Here is a 24,649-nt window from a genome sequence, read left to right as displayed (position 1 = left end):
GGGAGATACTCAGGGATCTAGAGACATGGAGGGAGTATAAACTATTGTGGTTCGGTAGGATCGCCGCAATCAAGATGACGATATTGCCGCGCATACTCTACCTGTTTCAGACACTTCCTCTCACTCCTCCACCTAACACACTGGCTACGCTTCAGGCGGCGATAATGAAGTTTATATGGGACCGGAGGCCCGCGCGGATCTCCTGTAACACACTGTAACCGCCCCAAGTCGGAGGGGAGATTGGCGGTGCCTTGCCTGTTAAAATATTACCAGGCGGCACAGCTACGTTTCCTGGTTGAGTGGAGCCGACCGCTGACGGAAAAGCATTGGTGCTGCATGGACCAGGCGGTGGCTGGTTCACATGTCTGGAGAGAGCCTTGGTTACAGCGTCGACAGAGCGACGTGCCTCTGCTCTTCTCCTATCACGGGTGTGACTCTTGGGGTGTGGGATGCGGTGGCGCTCCGATGGAGCTTGACGACCTTCCCTTCCCCCATGACACCGATATGTGCGAACCCAGAGTTTGCTCCCGGCTTGAGCTCTGAGGGCCTTCATCGTCTACATGCGAAGGGATGCAGAAAGGCGGGGTGCCTCTTTGATGGGGATGGTATTATTCCCTTTGACCAGCTCCGGGAGATTTATGGCTTAATGGAAGCGGATAGACTGTCCTACTATATGGTCAGGCAATGGGTGCTGCAACCAACGGTCAAGGCTTTAGTTGCTAGAGCGCTTACACCATTTGAGAAATGGCTGGCAGGGAAGAAAGATGATAAGTGGTTGGTATCCGAAATGTATGCACATCTTCTCAGGGCGTATCCTTTGACAAGACGAAAGGGCAGCAGCGCTGGGAGAGGGAGTTGGGGAGAGAATTTTCAGAGGGGGGGTGGGAGTGAATTTACTTTAGGGTGCACCACGCTGCGCACCATATTCTGGGGGGATGAAACGGCCTATAAGATTGCTACTTCCTGGTACTATACCCCTGCGAGGATACATGAATGGGACTCTACTAAATCTGGACTTTGCTGGAGGGGGTGTGGGAATACGGGCTCGCTCATCCACCTGCTGTGTCACAAGATGCTGGAATTGTATTCTGGATGAGATTGACAGAGCGTTTTCCAGAGAACCCAAGGTTCCAGGCATACACTATTCTGGGTTTATCTAACCCTCTCACCTTTCCCCTCCGTTCTTTGGGGGGTCAGCAGATTGCCCTTGCCCTCAATGCGGCACACAGGTGATTCTTGGATTGTGGGGCACGGATGGGGTCCCGAGCTATACCTCCTGGCTTTACAAGCTTTGGTATATTCTGGCCATGGAGAAACTAACTTTAGTGGCTGATCAGAGGGCAGATGAATTAGCGGAGCTGTGGAAACCCTTTATTCAGATCCTATCTGCTGAATTTAACGAAATCGCATGCCCTGTATATCTGAGGGTGCCGAGGTTACTTGGAGCTGACCTACTGGGGAGCCGGAAGTAGGGCTGGGGAGGTGGGGCAAGGAGGGAGAGTCAGAGAGGTGGTGCTAAAGGCCGGGGGGTGGGGTCCGGGTGGGCGCAGGATGGACTCTAGCTGAGCATTGCTGTGAGGGGTTGTGTTGTGTTACTTGTTATGGTTGTCTGTGACCTTTCTTCTGTTTCTTCTTTTCTTAAGACGGGGCATCAGCGCTCGCTAGGTCTCGTTCTAGTTCAGGGTTTCTTGAGGTGGGAGGGACGGGTCTGCACTTAGCTGTGGCTGTATAGCCCTTTCATTGGAGCTTCTTCCTTGGGCTTGTTGATGGAAGATGTGAAACGCTGCCGGCGCGAGAGGTTGTAGGCGCATGGCTGTGTAATGTGTTTCTTGCATCCTAAATTGTTAATAAACAGATTTGATCCATAAAAAATAGATGTGACCTTGTGTAATGTAACTGGTGCTCGTTTAAAGCACTCCAATACCTTTAGTCCTGTATGCACTAAAAACTAGAAAAAAGGCAGTATAAAAGGTAGAATCTAAGTGCATTCGTGCAGGGCACAATCTCAAAAAGTTGGCTAATAAAATTTCGACCACTATCTGTTGAAAAAGGGAAAAAAAATTCTTGAGCAGCCAGTATTTGCTATAGTGTTGATATTCACTTTGAATCAATATTTAAAATGCCAAAATGTCTTAAAAAAAAAAAAAAATGAAAAAAAGAAATAGTTCCATTGAAGGTGCTGCCTAATTTGATACAACTTTAAAGCTTAGAAAATAATTTCCATCCGACACAAAATTTTATTTGTATTCTTGTATTCTTAATGCAAAATGTTGAGAACTGCCACATAACCTGGTTCTCCACTGGTGCATGACTCCTTTGGCCCTAATTGTGGAGCACCAGTACCTGCACACAATGCTGCTGACCAACAAATCAGAAGACACACCACTTTGTCTGTGCAGGTCAAACATGCACTGTGACGGTCAGTGCACTTCATTCCTTATATGCAGAAACTACATACTTTTTATTCTACCGTTGATAAAGTCGCAGCTCTTCTAGTGCACTTCATCTCTCCCCAGCTGCTGCAGCACCTCAGTCCTTCATGCCATAGGCACATCACATGACTGTGCGTCCCCTTCATGTTAGGGGTGATGGTTCACAGACCTGGGCTTCTGGTCTTTGGGTTGGAGGATTCTCAGCCACCTACCATCTTCACCTAGAACGTCCCCCTAGGTGTGGGGGGGAGGCATGTACATCTCATTGTGCTGACCTCAGGTTTTATTCTGCCATTTAATAAAGTCAAACTTTGCAACTGCAAGTTAGCCCTTCACCAGAAGCACTTCCTCCTATTCTGCTAGTGGAAGTATAAAGATCTATCAAAGAATCAGGAATATTCTACCATAAGAAGCAGAGATTTCATGTGGGCAATTCCGCGTTAGGTCCGAAATACGTGTAGCAGGTGGAAGAGGTGCGGGCATGAGATGGATGGTGGTGATTTATTGTTTATCTCTGCAAAAGTATGCATTTCTTCTTTCAATAAAGTCTGCATATACTTGTTTAAGTTAACTAAAATGCACTGCAGTAGGTTTTCGACAAAGATAGCTATATTTAATTTGAAATGGAACTGGGGGGGTCCTCTGGCAGATTCGGGGTGCTGGGCAGAATCAGTGAAGTGTTAAGCAAGACGCAGTTCTACAAGCCGCCTAAGGCCCTCATTCTTGTGAAACTGGTATATAATTTCACAAACGGTAAGTGCACATGGTGGTTGAACAATAACTGCTTAAAATGCTTTTATGTTCCGCTCACAACTTGCTTTTTGAATGTATATAATGAGAGCTTAAATCGACTGTAAGCCTTTCCCCTGATAATACAAGGAAGGGTGTTTACAAGTTTGCAGCAGCACAAGAATATATCTCCTTTCGTATGCACTAGGTCAGTACTTATGGGGGAAAGATGCGTATTAAGAACATAATCTACTGCCTCTCGACTCGGAGGTCATATAACTTCATATGCTCTCTCACTATTGTTTTAGGTGATATCATAAAGCACTATAAAGCCACTCTGAACTATTCTAAAATTGTTTTCGATCAGTTTGTTGTGGTGTTTGCATTTCAGACGTTTTCAACATATAAGCACACCCAACCTCCAAATAATTACCCCGTCCCACAAAAACATTAGCAGACAAGTCATCCAACTCTGTCCCCCCAAACCAGCAGGGAATGAGCGTTAGAGTATTTTTAAGCAATGAGGCTGCGGCGAGAAGCTCGATAAAGTTAATGGTCGGTTCGGGTGATAATTATTCTCGTTTTGAGTCTCTTCACGCACGACAAGCAGACAGAGCTGCATGGGCATTCTAGCGCTCTCCTCAGAGGAAACAGAGTTTGTTGCAGTGAGTTGGGATATGTTAAAAAAAATAAAGAGTGACAGAAGGAAGCTGAGTAAGTAAAATAGGATTCAGAAAGGCACCCAATTAGGAAATGTAGCCCAGAGATTAACAAACCTTTGAGAGGAATATAGAAAGTAAGATGCGGGAAGGAAGCAAGAAATTACTAATGTGAAAAGAAATCATGCCATAAAAACTATCCTGTAAAAGAAAGGGAGGGGTTTCCACTAACATAAGGTTGACTTCGGAAAGGTTTACTTATATTTCGATGTATTAAGTGGAGAAAAGGAAATAAAACAAGTTTTGCCACACTGAATGGAAAAAAAACGAGCGCGATCGCGCTGCTAAAAAATGGATATGGAAATGGTCTCGCGTTTAATTCATAGAGAAACCTATCGGCAAAAGTGCAATTAACTATGTAACAGGGGTGATGTCATGCAAAGCGCTCGACTTCTGCCAAGCGAGATCGCGCTGCGAAAAAAGAGAAAAAGTAGTCCACAAACCGGACAGAAAACAGCAAGCCTGGTATGTTTTCAGTACTTGGTCGCTGTGCTCGAGGAGGGCTAACCACCGGAAAAGGCATGACGTATGAATGCCTTCCACTAATGAAAGCAAGCAGATTTTAAAAGTCAAGCCCACGAACCAATGAAAGACACGGACGTGACATGGGCGGGGCTCCGAGCCCTTTTACTACAGCGTCTCGCAAGCGAAACGCATGCACTAGCGCATGCTATGCGGGCTCGACCCTAAAAAATGGAATTACCTGATGAAATCAAGTTTATTGCCTGCTTTCCGGAATTGCTCAACATTACGCAATATTTCCTCAAAGGATATCTAACAAGTTGCGTTATAGTCAGAATGGCAGAGAAATAACAAAGGCAGAGTTTTACTCCCCAGCTAGCTATGAATTTAATTCCGGGTGTGGCAAAAGCCACAAACAGGCTTTGTATTAGGATAACCCCATGGAGGCGATAAACCAATCCATTAAAAATACTTTCGGAAATAACTATAAGGCAACTAGTCAAAAGGCTTGTCTCTGCAAGACATTAATTTGAATCTTGAACTTTTGGCACAACTGCAAATCACTCATTCTTTAGATGTTTGCAGGAAAGATTATAGTGAAATACTGGATTGGTACAGCTTGATGATTTCAAATGTAGTTAGCTGCTTAGTAATACCAGTTACAAAGTGCAATGCTACTTCCCTGAGAACGGAGACAGAAATGTTGAAAAGAAAGCATTGGTATGATTTGCAACATCAGGTTGTGAAAACGAAGTTAATAAAGGCCAGACCAAAAACGGACTTCACCATAATGAGTGGAAGGAATACGTTAAAGCAATCAGATAGGAATATGTAGGGCTAATTGGGATGAAATGCTTGAGGTTATTTCTTCAAAAGATACAAAAGAATGTTGGACAATTGTACAGATGGGACTAAGCAGGACTCTTTTACTACCTGGTGTATGGCCCCAGAGAATGAGTGGAAGGCACAGTTGAGTGAAATGTATAAAAAACAATCACAGTAGAAGGGAATGGGCAAGACCAGACGTTGTCGTATTTGACAGTAATCTCATTAACAAGATAATATCTCCCTTGAATTTAACAAGGGTGGGAGGCCCCGAAAATTAACCAACAGTCGTTATACAAAAAAACGAAATTGGCAGCACAGATTTTTTTCTTTAGTGTTTCTGGCAATAACCAAAAAGGTTACTTCCCAGATAGTCGGAAAGGACCAATTATTCAGCCGATCCACATGAAAAATTATGTCAAAGACCCTAAAATTTACAGATTAATTAGCTTGATGGATGTGGGGGCCAAACTGTACTCCAATTAAATAATATTATATTTAAAGGACTAGATCGAGAGCAGTGACTTAGTCCCTACTGAAGAGGGTGGCTTTAAGGAGGGGCATTCCACGATCAATCACTGTTTTAGTCTTTGGTCAATGGGAAAGAAAACAATTGAAATGCAAGGAATTAATTTTGTTGCTCTGTTCATTTTTGTTCTGTGTTTAACTTATTAAATCATACTATTTTGTAGAATAAATTAGCGAACATGAATATACCCAAGGGCTTTCTGGCTATAGTTGAAGAACTACACAGGGATGATTGGGTAATAGTGGAATTGGATATGAACAGTTCCTTACTGAGAAAGATTCCAAACAGGGAATCTTCTCCGGCAGGTTGTGTTTTAGCCCCGACGCTGTTTGCACTTTATTTTCCCAATCTGCAGGCAAAGTCATGGGAGGTGCATGCATTTTCCCCAAGAACTGGTGAGAAGGTATGTACCATGTATTTTGCATGCAGATGATCTGACATTTTTAGACGCGACTCAGGTGGTGCTTCAAAGGAAGCTTGAAGCTTTCAATAATTATTGTCTGGCAAATTCACTGATAATAAATATGGAGAAACCCAAAGTCATGGTACTGGAGGAAAAACGGTAAGCCATTTAAATTATCCATTGAGGGAAATGGCAGTAAAAGAATTTAGTTTTTATAAGTATTTAGGTATGACCTTCCATAAAAATCTAAACTGGAAACTCCATTTGGAGGCCCAAAAAACACAAGCCATGACAACAGTTGGAGGTCTAAGGAAACGTAAAAGGTATTTTGTGGGACCCTCTCTGGAAGCAACGTGCACAGCATATAGAGCAGTTGTCCCCCCACAATCTTTATAGAAACTAATATGAAGTATTGGAAGTTTGTAGCTATGAATCTAAGTTCGTACTTTTGGTTTAAACAATTATCTGCTCCAAGGCAAAAGATATCAACTTACTGTACAATTAACTAGAATTGCAAATGATTTTAATATTAGGGAAGTTAATATTGAGACCCCACCCTCCCCCATTTCATTGAAAAATACATTAAATCTGTTTCAATGAGTCTAAGAATAGTGATCATAGTTATTTGCTAACAAACAGTTCTTCTCTATATTTGTATGAGTAGTGGTAGGACAAATTAGCGTATCCTATTTATCAGAGTTATCAATCCCCAAAGAAGCTTGAATATATTAAAGTTTTGAATAAGTTAATTTTTTATGTGCATTCTCCAATAAGATAGAAGATTTAGTGGATGAGGATGGACAGTGTACTTGTGGTTTAAGTGACGGAATTTTAATGTTCATATTTTGATTGATTGCGTGGATTTTATTTCAGTGAGGCGTTCAGTTTTAAACACAATTTTTTTTTTTATGTGGTACAAGATTGAGAAGAGATGCAATTTGGTGGACTTATACTACGCAGTTTGTAGATGTAGCCAATGCGTGAAGGTAGATGGACCTGCATGCATTTTATATATGTTTACAGTGGTTTTATTGATGATATGTATTTTGATATTTAATAGGCCATGGTCTTGATAAACTTTACTACTTGCAGTGAACTTGACACCATTTAGGATGGGATTTTAGAAAGTGGTGCTTGGTGCCACTAGATGCTTTTATACGGATTTGCCAGAATAAAATAGTACAGCCATACCTGGGGTCCCTGAATGTACCAAAGAAGGGGCAGAAATAGTTATTAAAGACCACCAAGACAAGGAATACCCCTAAGGTACTCCACATTTTAGACCGTTAGCTTCTGACACAAATGGGCCTACTGAGAACCGTTAAAGAGAAAAGAGTGAAATTATTAAATGTTTGCAGTTAGCTGAATTATGGGGTGCAGCTGAATATAAAAAAAGGACCCAGAGGTCCTGGAACCTAGGATGTGGCAAGAAATGTATGGTCTGTATATGGCACTCCTTTTCGCTCCATTTGTACTGAAAGAAATGATGCTCCCTAGGACCAAAGAACAGGTGAAATATACTGTATTCAGCTTACAAATGAAAGCTGATCCCACGGATTTTGCCACTACTGCCAACCATGAACTGCGTTCGAATAATGCTAGAAACATTTTGAGTTTTAGACCGAGCATGCTTGGTTTAAAACTAGGGCAAACTAACTTGCATTACCATCACGGATTCGCGGAAGTGACATCGGAGTATATTCATACCTGTCTTGGGGGGGGCAGCCTGAGAAATGGGGAGGAGGTAAGACACTTAACTATCGCCATGTGTTGCTCCAGGGTCCTAAAAATGGGATTTGTTAGCTAAACATATTAAATCTTTACTTCTCACATAGAGCAGCAAATAAACGGGAAGGAGGCAATTCAGTTACTGGTAAGGGAAAATCACTATGGTATTTGCAGCTCAGTTGTGAAATTTTTAGCTAAAGGTTTGTCCTTTAATAGAACTGGACACCGGTGATTATGTCTGATTTAGATTTTGTATTTATGTTCAAAGTCTAATCCCGATGAATGAATTATCACTACACCGTAATCCACTGCAAATGGTGTATATATCTACAATATAACTTAAATGAAAGCAGTATCATTGGGCTGTATGATGACACTTCTTAGAAGAGTACACAACTTCAAACAATTCAGTATAAAGCAATACATTTCGAACATGAAGTATTATTTTACTTTTTATATGACTGATCCTGTATCCTAAAAGGTCAGGTCTACAATGGTGAAATGTGTGCCTATGGAGGGCAGGTGCTATAAAAGACAATGAGCACTGTGTCAATAATGTGAGGTGTGTTAGTCTGGTGCAACAGAGTGCCTGCACACTACAATGAACAGAGGATCTATGGAACTTTAAGCATGCATGGTTCATTATGCAAAGAAAAATACATTCTCTTATGGTGGCATCTGATGTGATGCAGTCATTCAGGTGTGCTCCACTGTTCAGAGTTTTATAGTGTGGTCCTTTTTGGGGAGGTGATTATTCCAGGCCAATAAAAAGAAGCATGAAGTGGGGTCTTGCTGGAGAATACCAGGGACATCTTAGAGATTTTGAGGGCCTCTGGCAAAGCATGTTTTGGGGGCCATTCAGGAAATCTTTGAATTAAGTTTTCAGCTAATTTAAAGCCTTTTAGGCCAGTACACAGGCATATCCATATTAAAAAAATATTGGAGCACTGGGCTCAAGTATATTTTTTTACCTCAATTTATACTTAATCAGTAATACAATTTGTACAGGTAAGTAACTCATTTTCTTCTCCAGTATGGGATCTTTCATAGATTCACATGCTTAAATCATTCTCCATTGGCAAAGTTGGAGTCCCAGGGCACCATAATAAAGCAGTATGTATCATTACCATAAGCCCTAATGGCAATGAACAGACACTTTAGTAGCATATCTAGGTTAATGTTTATAACGCAAAATTGATCTATGACCAATCAGGTGACAGCAACCCTGTAGAATACTCCCAAGAGAGGCTGCATCTCTCAGATTGTCTACCTCACATCGGATGAAAGGAATCTCCCTGAGCCCTTCTCTGTTTCTTCTGCTTCAAAGCTTAAAATATATCCTGAACAAGTCTGATAGTTCCAAGAAAGTTCTCTTCAGACCCTGCAAAACATGTGGACGAAACAAGTGAATGTGGGTGATCCACATAAGGGCTGTCTTTATTGTTTCTACCTCAAGCGTCAGGTAAAAGAGTGCAAAATATGTCACACTTTCTCTTCTAAGACTTTAAAGGACAGAGAGGGGAGGCTACTTCTGTGGCTACAGAAGGCTAAAACTCAGAAATCCACCACTTCTAGGAAGACAATAACACCTCCAAGCAGTCACATGACAGGGCAAAATCCTCTGACCAAGGGACATCTGAAAAGAGCAGGAAGACCTTAAAGACCACCATAAACCCTCTGAGAAAGGAGAAAAGAAAATATATCCCCACAGAGGAGGCCTCTTCTCAGTCCAGCACTCAATCTCTAAAGGCAGAGGAACCTTCAATGGGGAAAAACAAAAATGGTATGAAAACACCATTGACAACATCACCGTCGACGACAGTGTCATGGAGTACTATAACTGTCATCACTGTCTCGTCTACAAGACAATCGATGGCGAGGACAACGATGACAGCTGTTAGCACACCTATTGTGTATATGAAGATTCTGCCACTGTCGACTTTGACATTACCAACTAAACCATCGACGGCAACAGCAGACAGCACCACTGACAGCAACACCGTCCAAGACGACACCAGCGATAGGATTCTACCCAGCGATGCTGGCATTTACAGATCCGATGATCACATTGCTGAAAACTTCATCGACAGGACCGTTGAAGATGATAAAAATGGCAAAGATGACAAAAACATTAACACCAGAGTGAACATCCCCCAGCAAAGTTTCACCTTTTCCTCCAACTCGTATACTAGACACGGAAGAGTCGAAGATGACGGGTCTTTTGGACTAGCACACAGTCCATCAGAGCTATTAGTCAAGTGCCAGGATGATGACGACATGGATGAAAGGGAGGAACAATACTACCACAAATATTATGCTCCTCCACCAAAGAGGCATTATGAATAATAAAGACATCATCCACAACCTGGGCATGATGATTTACAGGTACCAATGTCACTTGTCTAAGATTTGCAGACTATGCCTCAAGATTACAGGAAAAAGGTCCCCTGAACCTCAACAAGAACAGCAGGTAATACCACATTCAAAATGCAATTTCAGACATCAAGCACATAACCTAAGGTTTAGGCTACATACATTTTTGCCCACTAGGTTTCTGATACAAGTACATCATGTAACATAAATCTCACAGGGCAAGGCTTCACACAGTAAAGATAAAGCTAAAAATTCAAATGCCTTAAAGATTACAATCTCAAAGTGAGACAAAGGCAACACCTACACTTATATCACAGGCTCAGGCATCAGACAAGCCAGCTATACTTTTGTTTACACATATCTTAGAGGAATGGCATCTGCCAGCAAAAATGGTCAAGCTAACAGTTACTTGTGACTTTAGTAAATCACATCAAATCTATCCAAGTATACAACTCGTTCTCACTACAAACTTGATTATGGCACACTAATATGGATGTAAATCTTTTAAAATCTACAAAAACATTTTACAGCATGATGCACCCGTATCTACAGAACCCCAAAATAACTGACTTAGAATCAAATCCGATGGCTGCCATGTTTCAAGCTGCTTTTATTAGAGATACACACATTTGGCATAGAGATATTATAATATTGTTGGAAAACTGGACACAGCAGGAAGCAGCAGTTCAAGGTTGTCTCAAAAACAGAACTAAGTGCAGACAACAGTAAACCAATTCTCTTGCACATCCCAGGAAGCCGTAGGGTATCATCACTCACAAAAACAAGCATCGCCAGGGCGAGGTTCCAGTTACAGAAATGTCCTTGACACAAAGAAAATGTACCAAGAGTTTAAGCTTTCCTCACAAAGAACAGAAAGAATCACGTGTAAACCTCAGTCGCACATAGATGAGGTACAGCAGCACTGAAAGCTACATTGACCCGGGCAGCTGGTTCGTCACATGGAGAGATCCGAAACACGCTTCATTTGCACAAAGGGACAGTCAGAGAAAGTAGAGAACAGCTACGTACTGCACCTCTAGGTGAAATGCGGACTGTTCACTAAACTGAAGGTGTTTGTCTTCCCTCGTAGGACTATACCATCTAAAAATTTAACTTGTAGAGAAAGATGGTGAAAAAATTATTCTTGCTTAGGAAGCTCTTGTTAATGGACAGACAATATGCCACTTTATTAATGTTAAAAATTAGCTAAAACAAAGTAGGTGAGTATGCATAAAAACAAAACAAATATTTGCCGCATGCTGGACCATGCCCTACATGTATTTACAATACATGTACCAGAAGACAGTATAGCAATGTGTTTACAATATTGTGATAATTAGTGTTATCACAAATAATCTCTATAATCCTATCCAATAACTCAAAAGTGAGGTGCTGATTGGATCTAAAATATTTTTTAAAAATGTTGCACATTAGTACATGTCTCTTCAAAATGTCTGTACAAATTTCCATAGATCACCCAGTCTCCCTGCACCAAAGATATGCTAAATGAAAATGACATTTAAAACAATCAACTTTTAACTACATTAAGGATTATCAGGGCAGGAATGTCATCGTAGATATTGTAACTACTAAAGCTACACACTATCCAACAAGCAAGGAAAAAAACATTAGCAGCGAAGGCACGGAAAAAAGGAAACTGACGTCAGCATGCCGGCGAGGACCTCTTATTGGCACAGTGACGTCAGACGGAGTCGCGTGGAGCCGTGCAATTGTGACGTCCTCATCGACGTGGAGAGCTAGGAAGAGAACTTTCCGTCGGATGCTGGCGCAAGGATGAATTCATAAGGTGAGGAATCCACAGGTAGTTTGTATCCATCAGAAACAGTAATACATCAGCCCAAAAGGATGGTTCTGAGAATAAGCAAGTCCTATACCAGAGTCCTAAAGGGCGGGTAGGGGTACACTCGCCACTCCAGAACTAATTCCACAGCATGCTGCTGGGGTAATATTTACTACTTAGCCTGAGCTACAGCAGTGATGAACTAGTTACTTACCTTCAGTAACGCATTATCTGGGAGAGACTATCTAGATGAAAATTCCTTACCTTAGAATTTCCTTGCGTCCGCTTGGAATCTAGAATTTTCTGCTGAGCAGTACCCTGCGCGCACCGTCGGGCGACGCCATCTGTGACGTCACGGCCGCCTATGAAGGCAACACCCCGGCGCACGTACGTCAGTTCTTTTACCCACAAAATTCCACGCCAGAAGCACAGAATCATGGACACAACCAGCAGTTCGCCTGAGCAAAACTAGGGCCCTGAAAGGGATAAACCCTAACCCTATTAGACAAATCCACAGAGCAGGGGGACACGGGTGGGTGTAAGTAATCTGCAGCTAGATAGAATCTCTACCAGATAATGCATTACCGAACATAAGTAACTTGTTCATCTGATAGAAACTTCTAGCTGCAGATTCCTTACCCTAGAATAGATACCCAAGCCATAACCTCCTGGTGGTGGGCTGCGGATAGATCTCCTTTACACTAAAAAGTTCTGCAGAAACCAAACGGGCAAAATGTCCGTCCCTCCGGCCCCGATTATCCAGGCAGTATTGTTTTGCAAACGTGTGCAAGGATGCCCACGTTGCTGCCTGACAGATATCCAGAACTGAAACACCTCATGCTAGTGCAGTGGTAGCAGCCTTGCCCCTGGTAGAATGAGCCCTCAAGTCCTCAGGAGGCTGCTTCTTGGTGAATGCGTAGCACATTTTAATGCACAGAACGACCCAGCACGAAATGGTTAGTTTCTGCACTGCCTGACCCTTCTTTTCTCCCGTCCACCCTATAAAGAGAGGTCTTCCAACAGGAACTCTTTTGTTTGGTCAAGGAAGAACAACAACGCTTTTTTTGGGTCCAGTTAGTGGAGTCCCTCCTCTTCCTTAGAGGGATGCAGTGGAGCAAAGAAGGTGGGCAAGGGGATGTTCTGACCCAGATAAAATGGGGTCACCACCTTTGGGAGGAAAGAGGCACATGTTCTGAGAACCACCTTGTCTAGATAGTGATATACAGTGGCTTTGATGACAGAGCTTGCATCTCACTCACCCTCCTGGCAGATGTTATCTCCACAAAGAAGGCTGTCTTGATGGTGAGCAGCTGGAGGGGACAGTTATGTAAGGGCTCAAAGGGAGCACTCGTAAGAAATGTGGGAAACGTATGTACAAGCCCTTTGAGGAATCTATGTACAATGGGAGATTTGAAAAGTGAAGGCTGATCAGGCAGCCGAAGGAATGCCGATAAGGCAGAAAGATAGCCCTTGAGAGCACCCAAGCCAGAACCCTGCTGGGCAAGGAATAGCATAAAGAGAAAGATATCAGAAAGAGAAGCAGAAAGAGGATCAATAGCTCTTTCTGCACAATAATTTACAAAACGTTTCCAATGGCAGGCATACACCGTTTTAGTGGAGGGAAGCCTGGCTGTCAAAATAACTTCACAGACTTCGGGAGAAAGGTCAAACATAGTCAACTGCCACCGCTCAATCTCCATGCATAAAGGCGTAGAGTTGACAGGTTCGGGTGGACAATCCTCCCCTGCTTTTGCGACAGAAGATCCTCCCAAAGGGACAGCCTGATCGGAGGCCTGATGCTCTTTTTCAGAAGCTCGGGACCAAACTCTCTGTGCCCAATACGGAGCACTAGGATTACTTGGGCCTGGTCGTTCTAGATCTTTTTTGAGAACTCTGGGCAGAAGTGGCATGGGCGGAAAGGCGTACAGGAGGCCTGAATTCCACTCATGACTAAAAGCGTTGCCGTGCGAGGCGAACAGATCTAACCAAGGCTCTCCGCACTTCTGAAAGAGTCCTTGTACCACCTCCGGGTGCAGACACCATTCCTGATCCACTAGACATCGACTAATGAGTTTGTCTGCCCTGGCGTCCAGAGAACCTGCCAGGTGTTGAACCACCAGGGTTATGCCCTGCTGTTTCAGCCATGTCCAGGGACACAGGGACCCTTGACAAAGGGTCCATGACCCCACACCGCCCTGCTTGTTGCAGTACCACATTGCGGTAGTGTTGTCCATGAACACCTGCACCATCTTCACCTTTACAACCGCAATACATGCTTTCAATGCCAGTCTGATCGCCTGGAGCTCCAGTAAGTTGATAGGAAGTCCGGATTCTGTTGGAGACCAGAGGCTGCTGATCTCCACCTCTCCCAGGTGGTTGTCCCATCCCAGAAGTGACCTATCTGTCACATCTGTGAGATCTGGTTGGGGAAGTGAGAGGAGTCTGCCTCTGACTGAATTGCATTTCACTAACCCCCACTGCAGGTTTTTTGCAGTTTCCTCCGAGATCTGAACTGTGTCAGTGAGATTTCCCTGATGCTGTGCCCAGTGGAATTTCAGGTCCCACTGCAGAGCCCTCATTTGCCATCTGGCATGTTTGACTAACAGGATGCAGGAGGTCATGAAGCCCAGCAGCCCCAGAGTCTCTCTCACCGAAACCCAGAACAGAAGCCGAAACATCAGTCTCATAACCTGAATATCCTGGACTCGCTGCTCAGGAGGATAAGCCCGAAACTGCACTGTGTCCAGAACAGCTCCGATGAAAGGGTGCTTCTGAGAGGGAGTCAGGTGTGACTTCAGCACATTTATAGTGAACCCCAACGAATGCAGGAGGTTCGCTGTAGTCTGAAAGTGAGTGACAGGAGCCCGGGGTGTGGAAGCCTTTAACAGCCAGTTGTCGAGATAGGTGAAGACTGAAATCCCTAGCCTGCGCAGATAAGCTGCTACCACCGCCATCACTTTTGTGAACACCCGAGGGGCACTGGTGAGACCGAAGGGGAGCACGGTAAACAAAGTCCTCGTGGCCTACCTTGAACTGCAAGTAATGCCCGTGGGCCAGCAGGATGGGGATGTGAAAATACACATCCTGCAAGTCCAGTGCTATCATCCTGTCTCCTTGGTCTAGGGCAGACAAGAATTTTGAATTTCTCCTTTTTTGAGGAAGAGATTGTCATTCCATAAATACAGAATAGGGCGAAGACCCTTGTTCTTTTTGGGTATCAGAAAATAGCAGGAATAACAACCACTGCCTACTTCTGACACTGGAACCCCTTCTATGGCTCCCTTGGCAAAGAGCGTCACAACTTCCTCACTGAGCAAGACTAAATTAACCTCCATCAGCAGTTCTTTTAATGGAGAAATAGAGCGAGGAAAAGACTGGAAGGGGAAGGAATAGCCCTTCTGTATGATCTGCAAGAACCATTTGTCCGATGTTATGGATCGTCAGTCATGGAGATGAAATTGACTCCTCCCTCCAACTGGATGCGTATGGTCATCCAAAATCATACTAAGAGGACTTGGGCATTGTGGAGGAGGGGGGCTGTGTGGTGGCCTACCTCTGGCTAGACCCTCTTGATCTGAAGGTACCACAACCTCGTCCTTGTACTGGATGTTGTGTTGACGGAGGACGGTGGCTAATTGGTGGGTGGCGTGGTACCACACCCCTTCTGAAGCCTCGAAAGGCAGACTGCTGGAGAGCAGGCACAGAGAGGCCCAGGGATCTGGCCAAGCCGGAGAGTCTTTGAACCGCTCAAGCAACGAGTCTGCCCTTTCTCCCAATGGGCGTGAGCCATTGAAGGGCTGTTCCTAAGGTTCGCCTGGACATCCCCCGAAAAGGCAGAAGTACGAAGCCAGTCATGGCATCGAAGTGCCACCGTCGATGAAATCGCTCTGCCCAGCGAGTCAGTTGTGTTCAAACTACACCTAATCGTAAACTTGGCAGCGTCTCTCCCACCTTTAACAGCTTGTGAGAGAGTGTCCCGCACGCCCTCTGGGACTTGGGGCAGCACCTGTGCCACTGTATCCCATAAAGTATGGGAAAAATGGCCCAATAGGTATGAGATGTTGACAGACCTCAATGCCAGGCTGGAGGAATAAAATATCTCCCTAAGTTGGCCCAGCCTCTTGGTTTCTATCTGGGGGTGAGGAAGGGAAGGCACCAGGGGAAGTGGAGGTCTGGACCACCAAGCTCTCTGGGATTGGGTGTTGAGTGAGGAAACTAGGATTATTTGGAGCTGGTCTATTGCAGCAGCAGATTGTCCTCCTAACAGGAGCCCCTGTGCTGGGCTGGACCACGTCCCCAGCAGTACATCAGTGAGGGCTTAGTTAAAGGGTAATATCTGTCCCGATGTGGAAACCCCCGGCAAAAGCACCTAAGTCTGGAGGTTAGTCCTGACTGGCACCATAGGCAAATCTAGGTCCAAACCTCAGCTGCCCTCCGTAGCCACAGTAGGAGGTGAGAGCATGCCAGTATATGGAGAAGTATGCAGTCCACTGGCTTCCCCTAGTTCCTCATACCAGTCCATATGATCCAAACCATATTCTAACGGGTCATGAGACCCCTCCCATTCCTCACCTGCACCTGGCTGATCAAAATAAGCATCAGGCACTTATCTGGCACCTGTTGGCGACGTCGGAATTGGTGTCGTACGACGTTGTTCCAGATCATCTGGGATGAGGATGAAGATGAGGATGTGGCTTGCACTGCCGGTGGGAGCGTCGACATAGGGAACGTTGCTGGAGGAGGCCGACTGTGTGCACTCGGCGTTGTTCCTGATCCGGTATCAGATCCAGGAGTCCCCAACGATGCTGAGGCCGAAGCTGCCGACGTGGAATCCGATGTGGCCCTGCTGGCCCCGCGGGGTCCGAAGGCACACTAGCAGGGGCGGCCCACTCAAATACATGGCGCATGGCATCATAAAACTACCTGAGTTGAGCAGGGTCACTCCAACTCCCGGAAGGGGGGTGGAGGGAGACCTGAAGTCGGCCCTGGCATCAGTTCCATGGAACCATGTTCGGGACTTCGACGTTACCGAGCCACCTCATCGGCCAATGGGCGTGGCATAGTAGAAGTATGCTTGGACTACTTCTTTTTGTGCCTCTTCCCTGAGTGCCTAGAGGACCTAGAGTGTGGCGAAGAGGACTTAGGGCTCCTGGAGCAGTCCTGCAACCTCCTCCTCTGCAATCGGGATCGTGACCTCCCAGGAGTCGCGCCAACCGAAGTCGACTGCCGGGCCGCCATAAGCTTCAGGGACTGCTCTCTCAAAGCTCTCGGGCCATGGCCCGGCAGCCCGAACACGACTTTGAGTTGTGGTCTCTGTTGAGGCACCAAAGACATACTTGATGGGGATCCATGCACCAAACCACTTTTATCACTGAGACAGTCTTATACTATTCCCACTGCATTATTTTAGGGGGCATACTGAGCTTATGAGACACCAGTAGCATAGTTCACTTACCACAAATACAGTCTTATATTAGATGCAAACCATGGATTTCTGGTGTGAATTTAGCACTGAGCTGGTGCTACCCATGTGGTATTGCAGCCTTACTACTAAGCATGGTGTTAGGGGTCAGGTATGTGAGGCTGTGCTAAATCAGTGGCATAAAATGATAATGGCCCCACCCTTACCATGGAAACAGTCTTAGTCCCAGAGCAAGTAGTTAAGGGACACATTTACCACTGAGCTGGCGCTACTCGAGGACACAGCACCCTTAATACTCAGGCCGTCTTGTACTAGTTCCAATAGATGCTGTTAGAGGGCACACTTAGCCACTCCTATAACAGTGTGTCATCATACTGTTAGAGTAACACTTACGACGTATAGACATAGCAAATCTTGCTTTTAAGGAGCGCGTCTACAGGTGACTTACATCAGTGACACAGCATGGTGCCGAGGGACTGACCTTCCAATGGGATACTACTATACCAGCACCACACCACTGTGATAGTTGCACCAATGCGCAGTGATGTGGAACTCCTACAGGCCTACACCCACAACATATTGTTTGAGGCCAGGGGCAACACGTTTTCATGTTTATTTTGTCCTTGGGGCAAGTAGGCCCAACCCCCTGCAGCACAACCCCTATGGCTGCCATGTTAGAGAGGAGGGAATTGTCTGCAGCTGAGGTAATGTGTCCAAAAGTTAATAATGTTCAAACTTGTATCCATGGTTCATTAATGAAAAGCCTTCATTATTAGTGTGAGCGCTGTAAATAAACGTTTTAAGGTCACACTGCACTACTGACTGGTTCCAGTAAAAAAAAAAAAAAAAAAAAAAAAACGTGTACATACTTGTTTGAAAAGTTTAACAATGTGAGGCTAACTATAATGCTCCCAGAATGCTCTCTGATTAGATGCAAATGTTTGAAGCAGCTTGTGAGCAAGACTGATGATTCTTTGCTTTCAAGATTCAATGTTCAGAAAACAAATGCAAGTAGGGGAAAAAAAATAGTTTTGCTACTATGAAATTTCAGGTTCTATTTCTTTGAAGCATCATTTCATAAAATGTGTTGATGCATGCTAGTATTTCCAAAAAAATATTGCTAATGGAAAATCTGTGTGACCATTTTCAACAAGATTATAAGAAGCATAAAAATAAACAAGCACTGACAAAGCCAACTGATCTAACATTTTTTGTGAGTCTTTTGGTTTTGTCAATGCTTGTCTTATTTTGACATGACTTTTGTAACACTTTACTGTTGTGGGAGCTGCCAGGCCCTCACAATTGTAACAAACACAAAGATTTTGGTCTCATAAAGCACACATTGCAACCACCAGTGGCGTAACAAAGGCCCCGCAGCCCCCTCCAAGGGCCCCCTTGAGCACAGCATCTGCCCTGAGTGAGTCTGGAGGAAGGGGTCCTCCATGTTCTTTGTGGGGGGGGGGAGGGCTCCAGTTTTGTTACGCCACTGATTGCCTAAATGGTTCCTGGCACTAAACAAGACTACTTTGTGTGCTAATATGCTCCTTGTGGAAGACCAGAATGCAATCACTCGCAGTAGAGCAAGCCAATAGATAGAGAAATGGAAGTTTAATAAAAACAAAGGCCCAAATTTAGGGATGGCCTTAAGTCATGTAACGCCACATTAGCGTAATTTTTCTGACACTAATGTGGCATTAGATTGCCAAAAACGCCGCACCATATCTACAAAGTTCCACAATGCATGCGTTGCACTACGTTGCGCCACATTATGGATGTGCCAAGCATAATGTATGCAGAGGGGTGTTACGGCACAATGAGGCCTGCAAAAATGGCGCAATGAAATCTGCAAGATTTCATTGCACCATTTTTGGTGTCATTTTTAATACCTGGTGAAAGTAGGCGTTAAAAGGACGCACCCATTGGAATCAAGGGCCTTCTTGCACTTTGCAAAGTGCCACAATAGCGTAAAAAATGTTGACGTTATTGTACCCAATACCGCTATGGTGTGCTATATCTTAAATACTGTGCACACATGGAGGTGGCAGAGGGGCGCAAGAAAAGTGGCGCTTCACAATGTGAAGAGTCATTTTTCTTTAATCTGGGCCAAAATTTCTTTGTTAACGCCAGACCTAATTAGGGACCCAATTCTTAATTAAAGAAAGTCACTAAAGTGCACCCATGGTACAGGTCTTTGAAATAGTGGCTTTTATTAATTCACAGGAACTTCCAGTAGTAGACTAGGAAATCGTACTCCTAGAAATTATTTGTGAACTGTTTTTTAGAACGAGAAAATATGCATGTATAGATTTGCTCATGTGAAAATCTATTGAGCGTTTACAAGTTCACTTTCCCTCCAACCTCTTTTTCTCCAATCCTGGAGGAACTTCTACTTCTGCCCTCGTCAGGAGTAAATTTCCAACCTTTCTTATTATGAGAAAAGATTAGAGAAGAGCTGGTGAAAATCCTTAAAACATGGCAGTTAGTAGGTTTGCAGACTCAAAGGCATATCAGCCCATGAACTATTGCTTACTGCTTCCTCCCGCCCAGTATGTAGAGCTACAGAAAGGTAGCAAAATAAGGAAATTGCTATAATAGGGACTGAAATTGCAGGTATTCAAGCCCTACTACAGTAGTAGCCCTGACATAATCAGGCTATTATCAAAGCTCTTTCATAATGAGATTGCTGCCATAATTTGTCGCCGCACCTCATAGCACCAAAGGGACAAGTAGATTTAAGAAGTAACCTGTCCCGTGGACAAGTAGATATGTTATAAAATTCCACACCCATGAATGCGCCAGAATTTTTAGAGCTTCATTGTGACAATCTATACTAATGAACAGCACTGGCATCAGCAGGTGCTCAAGCCTTTGCGACAGTACTATTCGGGGACTGCAGTGTGGAGTACGCTTCCAAAAAGACTGCATTAGGAAATAATATACCACTGCTCCATTCCATTTGTGGGTGTACTTACCTTCAAGGCAGCACTCTACGAGTTGGTGAACAAAGCAAAAAAGTTGACAAAATGTTTCAAAAAGGATAATGTAAAAAAGGATCTAGTACAACAAATATCAGGCAAAAATACCCTATGGGATTTAGCGCAAGTCTTTCCAATGCCGGGTTCTGAGAGGCCCCTCCTCCTTATTTCGACTACTGAGAAGGAGATACGTTCCTTCAGAGGCCTCTCAATGTAAGTACTTTCTATGAGAGTTCATAATGAAGAAACATCTAAAAATCACACTTCAGTCTCTGCTGCAGATGGAGCTTAGAAGGTAGCTGGAGACCAGCAGGGCAGTAACTCAGCACACCAGTAGCTATGAAATCCAATATGGCCTTTCTCCTAACAAACAATAGCTTCTCCAGCCCTACTGACTTTCGGAGAACCCAGCATTTTAGAGTATTCACAATTCTTTCTGCAGGCCAGTCACATCCTATGAAAATCATGTTACATGTAATGGAATGAGTTCAATAACTGGTCTTGAAGCTGGCAGTTAAATAAGAGTATTCTTACCTCTTGCATCTTTCTCTTTGTCCATAGGACTTGCAGACTGTGCAGCAGCTCGACAGTGGTATCGCCTGTGGTGAAAGAGTTCGGGGGACAAGGGCAAAGGGGACAAGAGACAAAAGAGACAGTCAGCTCTTGTACTATCTAGGTATGCTTTGCTATCGATTTTGATGCAAATACAACTTAAAACACGGGAATGCCTCCTACACAATCTCGTACAGGCAGGTGTATGTTGAGTTTCTACTGAGGTTATTACACTTCATGAGTGTGGAATGGGTTGTTGACTCCGGTCAAGCAATGGTGTGTTACACCAAAAAGACGGCTTGATGGATACTTTGTAAGAGTGTAGGGCGGACATTCGATGCGGCAGGGCAGAGGACACAACAAAGTAGAGAACAGGGTAGGTCAAATGTAGCAGATTGAAGGTAAGACAGAGGCAACATTTAGATAGAGGATAGGTGGTAGATGAGGACAGTAGATGGATCAGTAAAAGGCAGCATGTAAAGAGAAGGGCAGAGGGTGCGACAGAGGTAGCAGGAGGAAGATGGGGGTATAGAGAGGCAACTGGTAGAGATTTAGGGGGTACAAGACTGGGTAGAGACAGTGGGTGAGGGATAGCTAACCACCAGCAGGAACAGAGAATAAGAGATGCAGAGATAGAAGTAGCAGGAATGGGAAGGAAAACAAAAGTAAAAAGGAATGAGGAAGTATTTTCTCAAAGGCGGTGTGGAAGATGTTTCTTCCGAGTTGCAATCAGGAGTTCATTTTTTTCAGCTGTCCTATACCTCAACTCTTATTAAGTTAAAAAATATAGTTACTTGCCAGTATCAAATGTTTTCATCTCCCATCGTTCTGTTCAGAATGACAGCTTTTGAATTTTGTATCCACAGGTTTACGTATCTTATTGTTTGCATGATCCATTGTTCATCATAAGATCTCCGAGAACTCGAAGAGACTCAAGAAAATTTGACTTGCAGAGCTCTTATTTAAACTATGTAAAGGAGGCTGCACCAAGACAACAGGAAACTACTCTTGACTCGTCCATTCCAACTTTAAGTTTAGACGAAGTCCAGTCATAGAGAAGGATCGTCCTTATGGAACTCACTCCTATTGCATCTAAGACTGGAAAATGACAGATTCAGGTAGCTTATAAACACCCAACTCTACAGCCATGCATAGACATGCTGCCAAACATCTGGCCACCGAAGACTTGAGTTCTGCTGGTGTCTGGGGCATTTGCAAGGTGAAGAGTCTGTGGTTAGAAGTATCCATCAGAAACCAGCTATCCTATCCATGGCCCATCATGTAACTCTTTCAAAGGCTTTTACATCTTCACCCCAGGTATTCTATATACTTGGTATTCCTACTAGGTATTAAGTTCCTACTTTATAAGTGTACCAATATAATTTGATATTTTGCGGACTGAGGCTACTCCCAGTGGCTTGGAGTGCTAGAAAAACATGTCAAATAAATAAATAACCCATGTGCATGTCCCCATACACCTGTATGGGTCACATGGATCCGGCATGTCAGTGATCACGACCCACTCACCTGTATGGGTCACCTGGATTCATTGCTTGCCGGAAGTGAGATGGGAGCATCAGAGGTCCTGTTGGCTAGTTTACCAGTTCTCCGCCCTCCACCCTCCTCACTAGTGCAACAGCTGCATACCTTTTCAGCACTTTGCCCAGCTGCCACAAGAGCTCCTATAAACTGCCCTCCATCAGTCCCTAAGGAACATGGCTTTAGGATAAGAGGGTCAGCCAAGACAAAGAAAGATCCGTAAGCAAATTCAGCCATGGGTAAAAATGAATGCATGACTGACAGCTGGATCACATACTTCTGTAAACCACTGTTCACTGCTGGATCACGGAATAATGTCAGCAAAAATATTTGAAAGCTCTCTTAGCAGGAAGCACTCATTCTTGTGGTTGGTTTGTGCTGCACTGTGATGGTTATCCACATCATGGTGGGAAGCTTCTGTCATATATTCAAAAGTAGGTCACTCCTCTGCAGACAAGATAATTGAAGATTGCCGTGGATATCAGCAAACTCCCAGAAAATCGGTTGAGACATTTCACACTCACTTCTCTCTCACCTTTATTTGCATCACATTACCATGTGCCTCCCGAGTATTGTTAAATTCCAGATACTCTCTGCAAAACAAGTTACACGTTTCTCGTTAAAAAAAAATGCTTACATCGTCTGAACCTGACATCAGCAGTCAAAGATGCATGCATATTCACACTACTAGTTTTGACTTCCCTCCAATCTGACCTCATTAGTTATAAAGCCAGATCACTTCTAGGCAAGAGGAAACCAGGTGCCATGTGTAAAACATGTGATGGGAAGACGGCAGACAAAGCTAAGATATTACCCACCTCAGGACACGGGTTTTGAAAACCATCCATCACAGCACGCATGGCTAGAGCCCAAAAACTGCTATTAAGAAAATTGAATGAAAGGCAGGTATGAAGAGAAGAGAGCACGAACAAGACATGAACTACTGTGGGATTTCTTTGATTTCTTTTTATTTTTGCGCCTTCTGTTATGTACACTACAAACTGATTAGTCCCACTAGACCATGGCCAGGCAGATGGTGTAGGAGATTGGCTGGTCAGGCAGGTGGGAAGGTTATATGTTATCTGTCATCTGTAAAGCACACAACTACCACTTCTCAGGCTAAGTTCTACTATAACTATGCACGTCTGCACAACTGGAATCGGAGGTGTGTGGTTGAAGTATGACATACCTGGTGAGAGTTGGGTGGGGTGCATGAGGTCCTTGTGTGGTCTGGTCATGTTGCAGCAACATTGACACTGCTAGTATGAGCGTTAATAGATATAGAAGTGGAACAGAAACCACTCCATACAGCCTTCTATTAATCTTACAGAAGAATAGTCACAGGTTGTATGCAATATCATCCTCGGTTGTAAACGATGGAGTAGATTTAAGCCATAGTATATATGTTCATCCCAAAGATGTGACAGTATCAATGAAAGGAGAACCATAGCTATAGGAATTGGATATCTGAAGACTACTCAGAAGATGAGAAGGTGGTTGGTCTCCAGGAATTCACGCATGATGGAAGGTGCGGACAGTTGATTTCAAAGGGCAATCACGATTGTGGGGGAGGCTGCAAATGTACTGAGACCATCTCCACTTTTGAATGCAGGAGTAGAGAGCAAGGTGGTGGTAGTTATCCAGATGCTTGTGCTAATTTGTACAGGAACAGTTTATAGCATGGGTAGTGGCCAGGTGGTCCGCGCTGGGAATCCCAATCATGAAATTAGCCTTGCTTTTCAGAGACTTTGTTGAACTCCTTTTGACAAACCTGCTTAGGAATGGTATTTTCCTTAGCACACACTCAGTGCTATTTTCAATGGGTAACATTATGTGAAAAAGACATATGCATTATGGTGTTGAGATAAAAAAAACTTTGTTGTTGCATTTATTTTGTTAGTCTGTTAGCTTTGCAGAATTACCTGCAGTTGAGGTGGGATACTTCCAAACAGGCCAGCGATGCTGGAAGTCTAGTAGGACCGACAGTGAGACAGCTAAGGACTATCATCAAAAGTGCCTCGGGGGCGCAATATGCATAGGTACCCACTTTTTGCACCTCCAGGGCAGTAGTAATACTGAATATGCTGGCAGACGTGTAACAATATCAAGAGGGTGTTACCACATTTGCATGGGAGTGCGGCCGCAAGCAAAAGAGGAAAC

At 44.1% G+C, this 24,649-nt stretch overlaps 1 protein-coding gene across 4 annotated transcripts in view; it reads right to left on the bottom strand.

Annotated features, from left to right (window-relative positions):
• EXD3 (exonuclease 3'-5' domain containing 3) overlaps positions 1-24,649 on the bottom strand; it is a 1,916,540-nt gene that overhangs the window by 1,446,844 nt on the left and 445,047 nt on the right. For all 4 annotated transcript variants that reach the window (XM_069241413.1, XM_069241412.1, XM_069241414.1 and 1 more), the window contains one exon: positions 20,933-20,997. In XM_069241413.1, the coding sequence (XP_069097514.1) occupies positions 20,933-20,997 (65 nt within the window). The remainder of the gene's footprint in view (positions 1-20,932; positions 20,998-24,649) is intronic.

Source organism: Pleurodeles waltl, chromosome 6 (genome assembly GCF_031143425.1).
Source record: "Pleurodeles waltl isolate 20211129_DDA chromosome 6, aPleWal1.hap1.20221129, whole genome shotgun sequence".
In the NCBI taxonomy this organism is placed as follows: domain Eukaryota; kingdom Metazoa; phylum Chordata; class Amphibia; order Caudata; family Salamandridae; genus Pleurodeles; species Pleurodeles waltl.
This window is presented reverse-complemented; position numbering and strand designations above follow the sequence as displayed.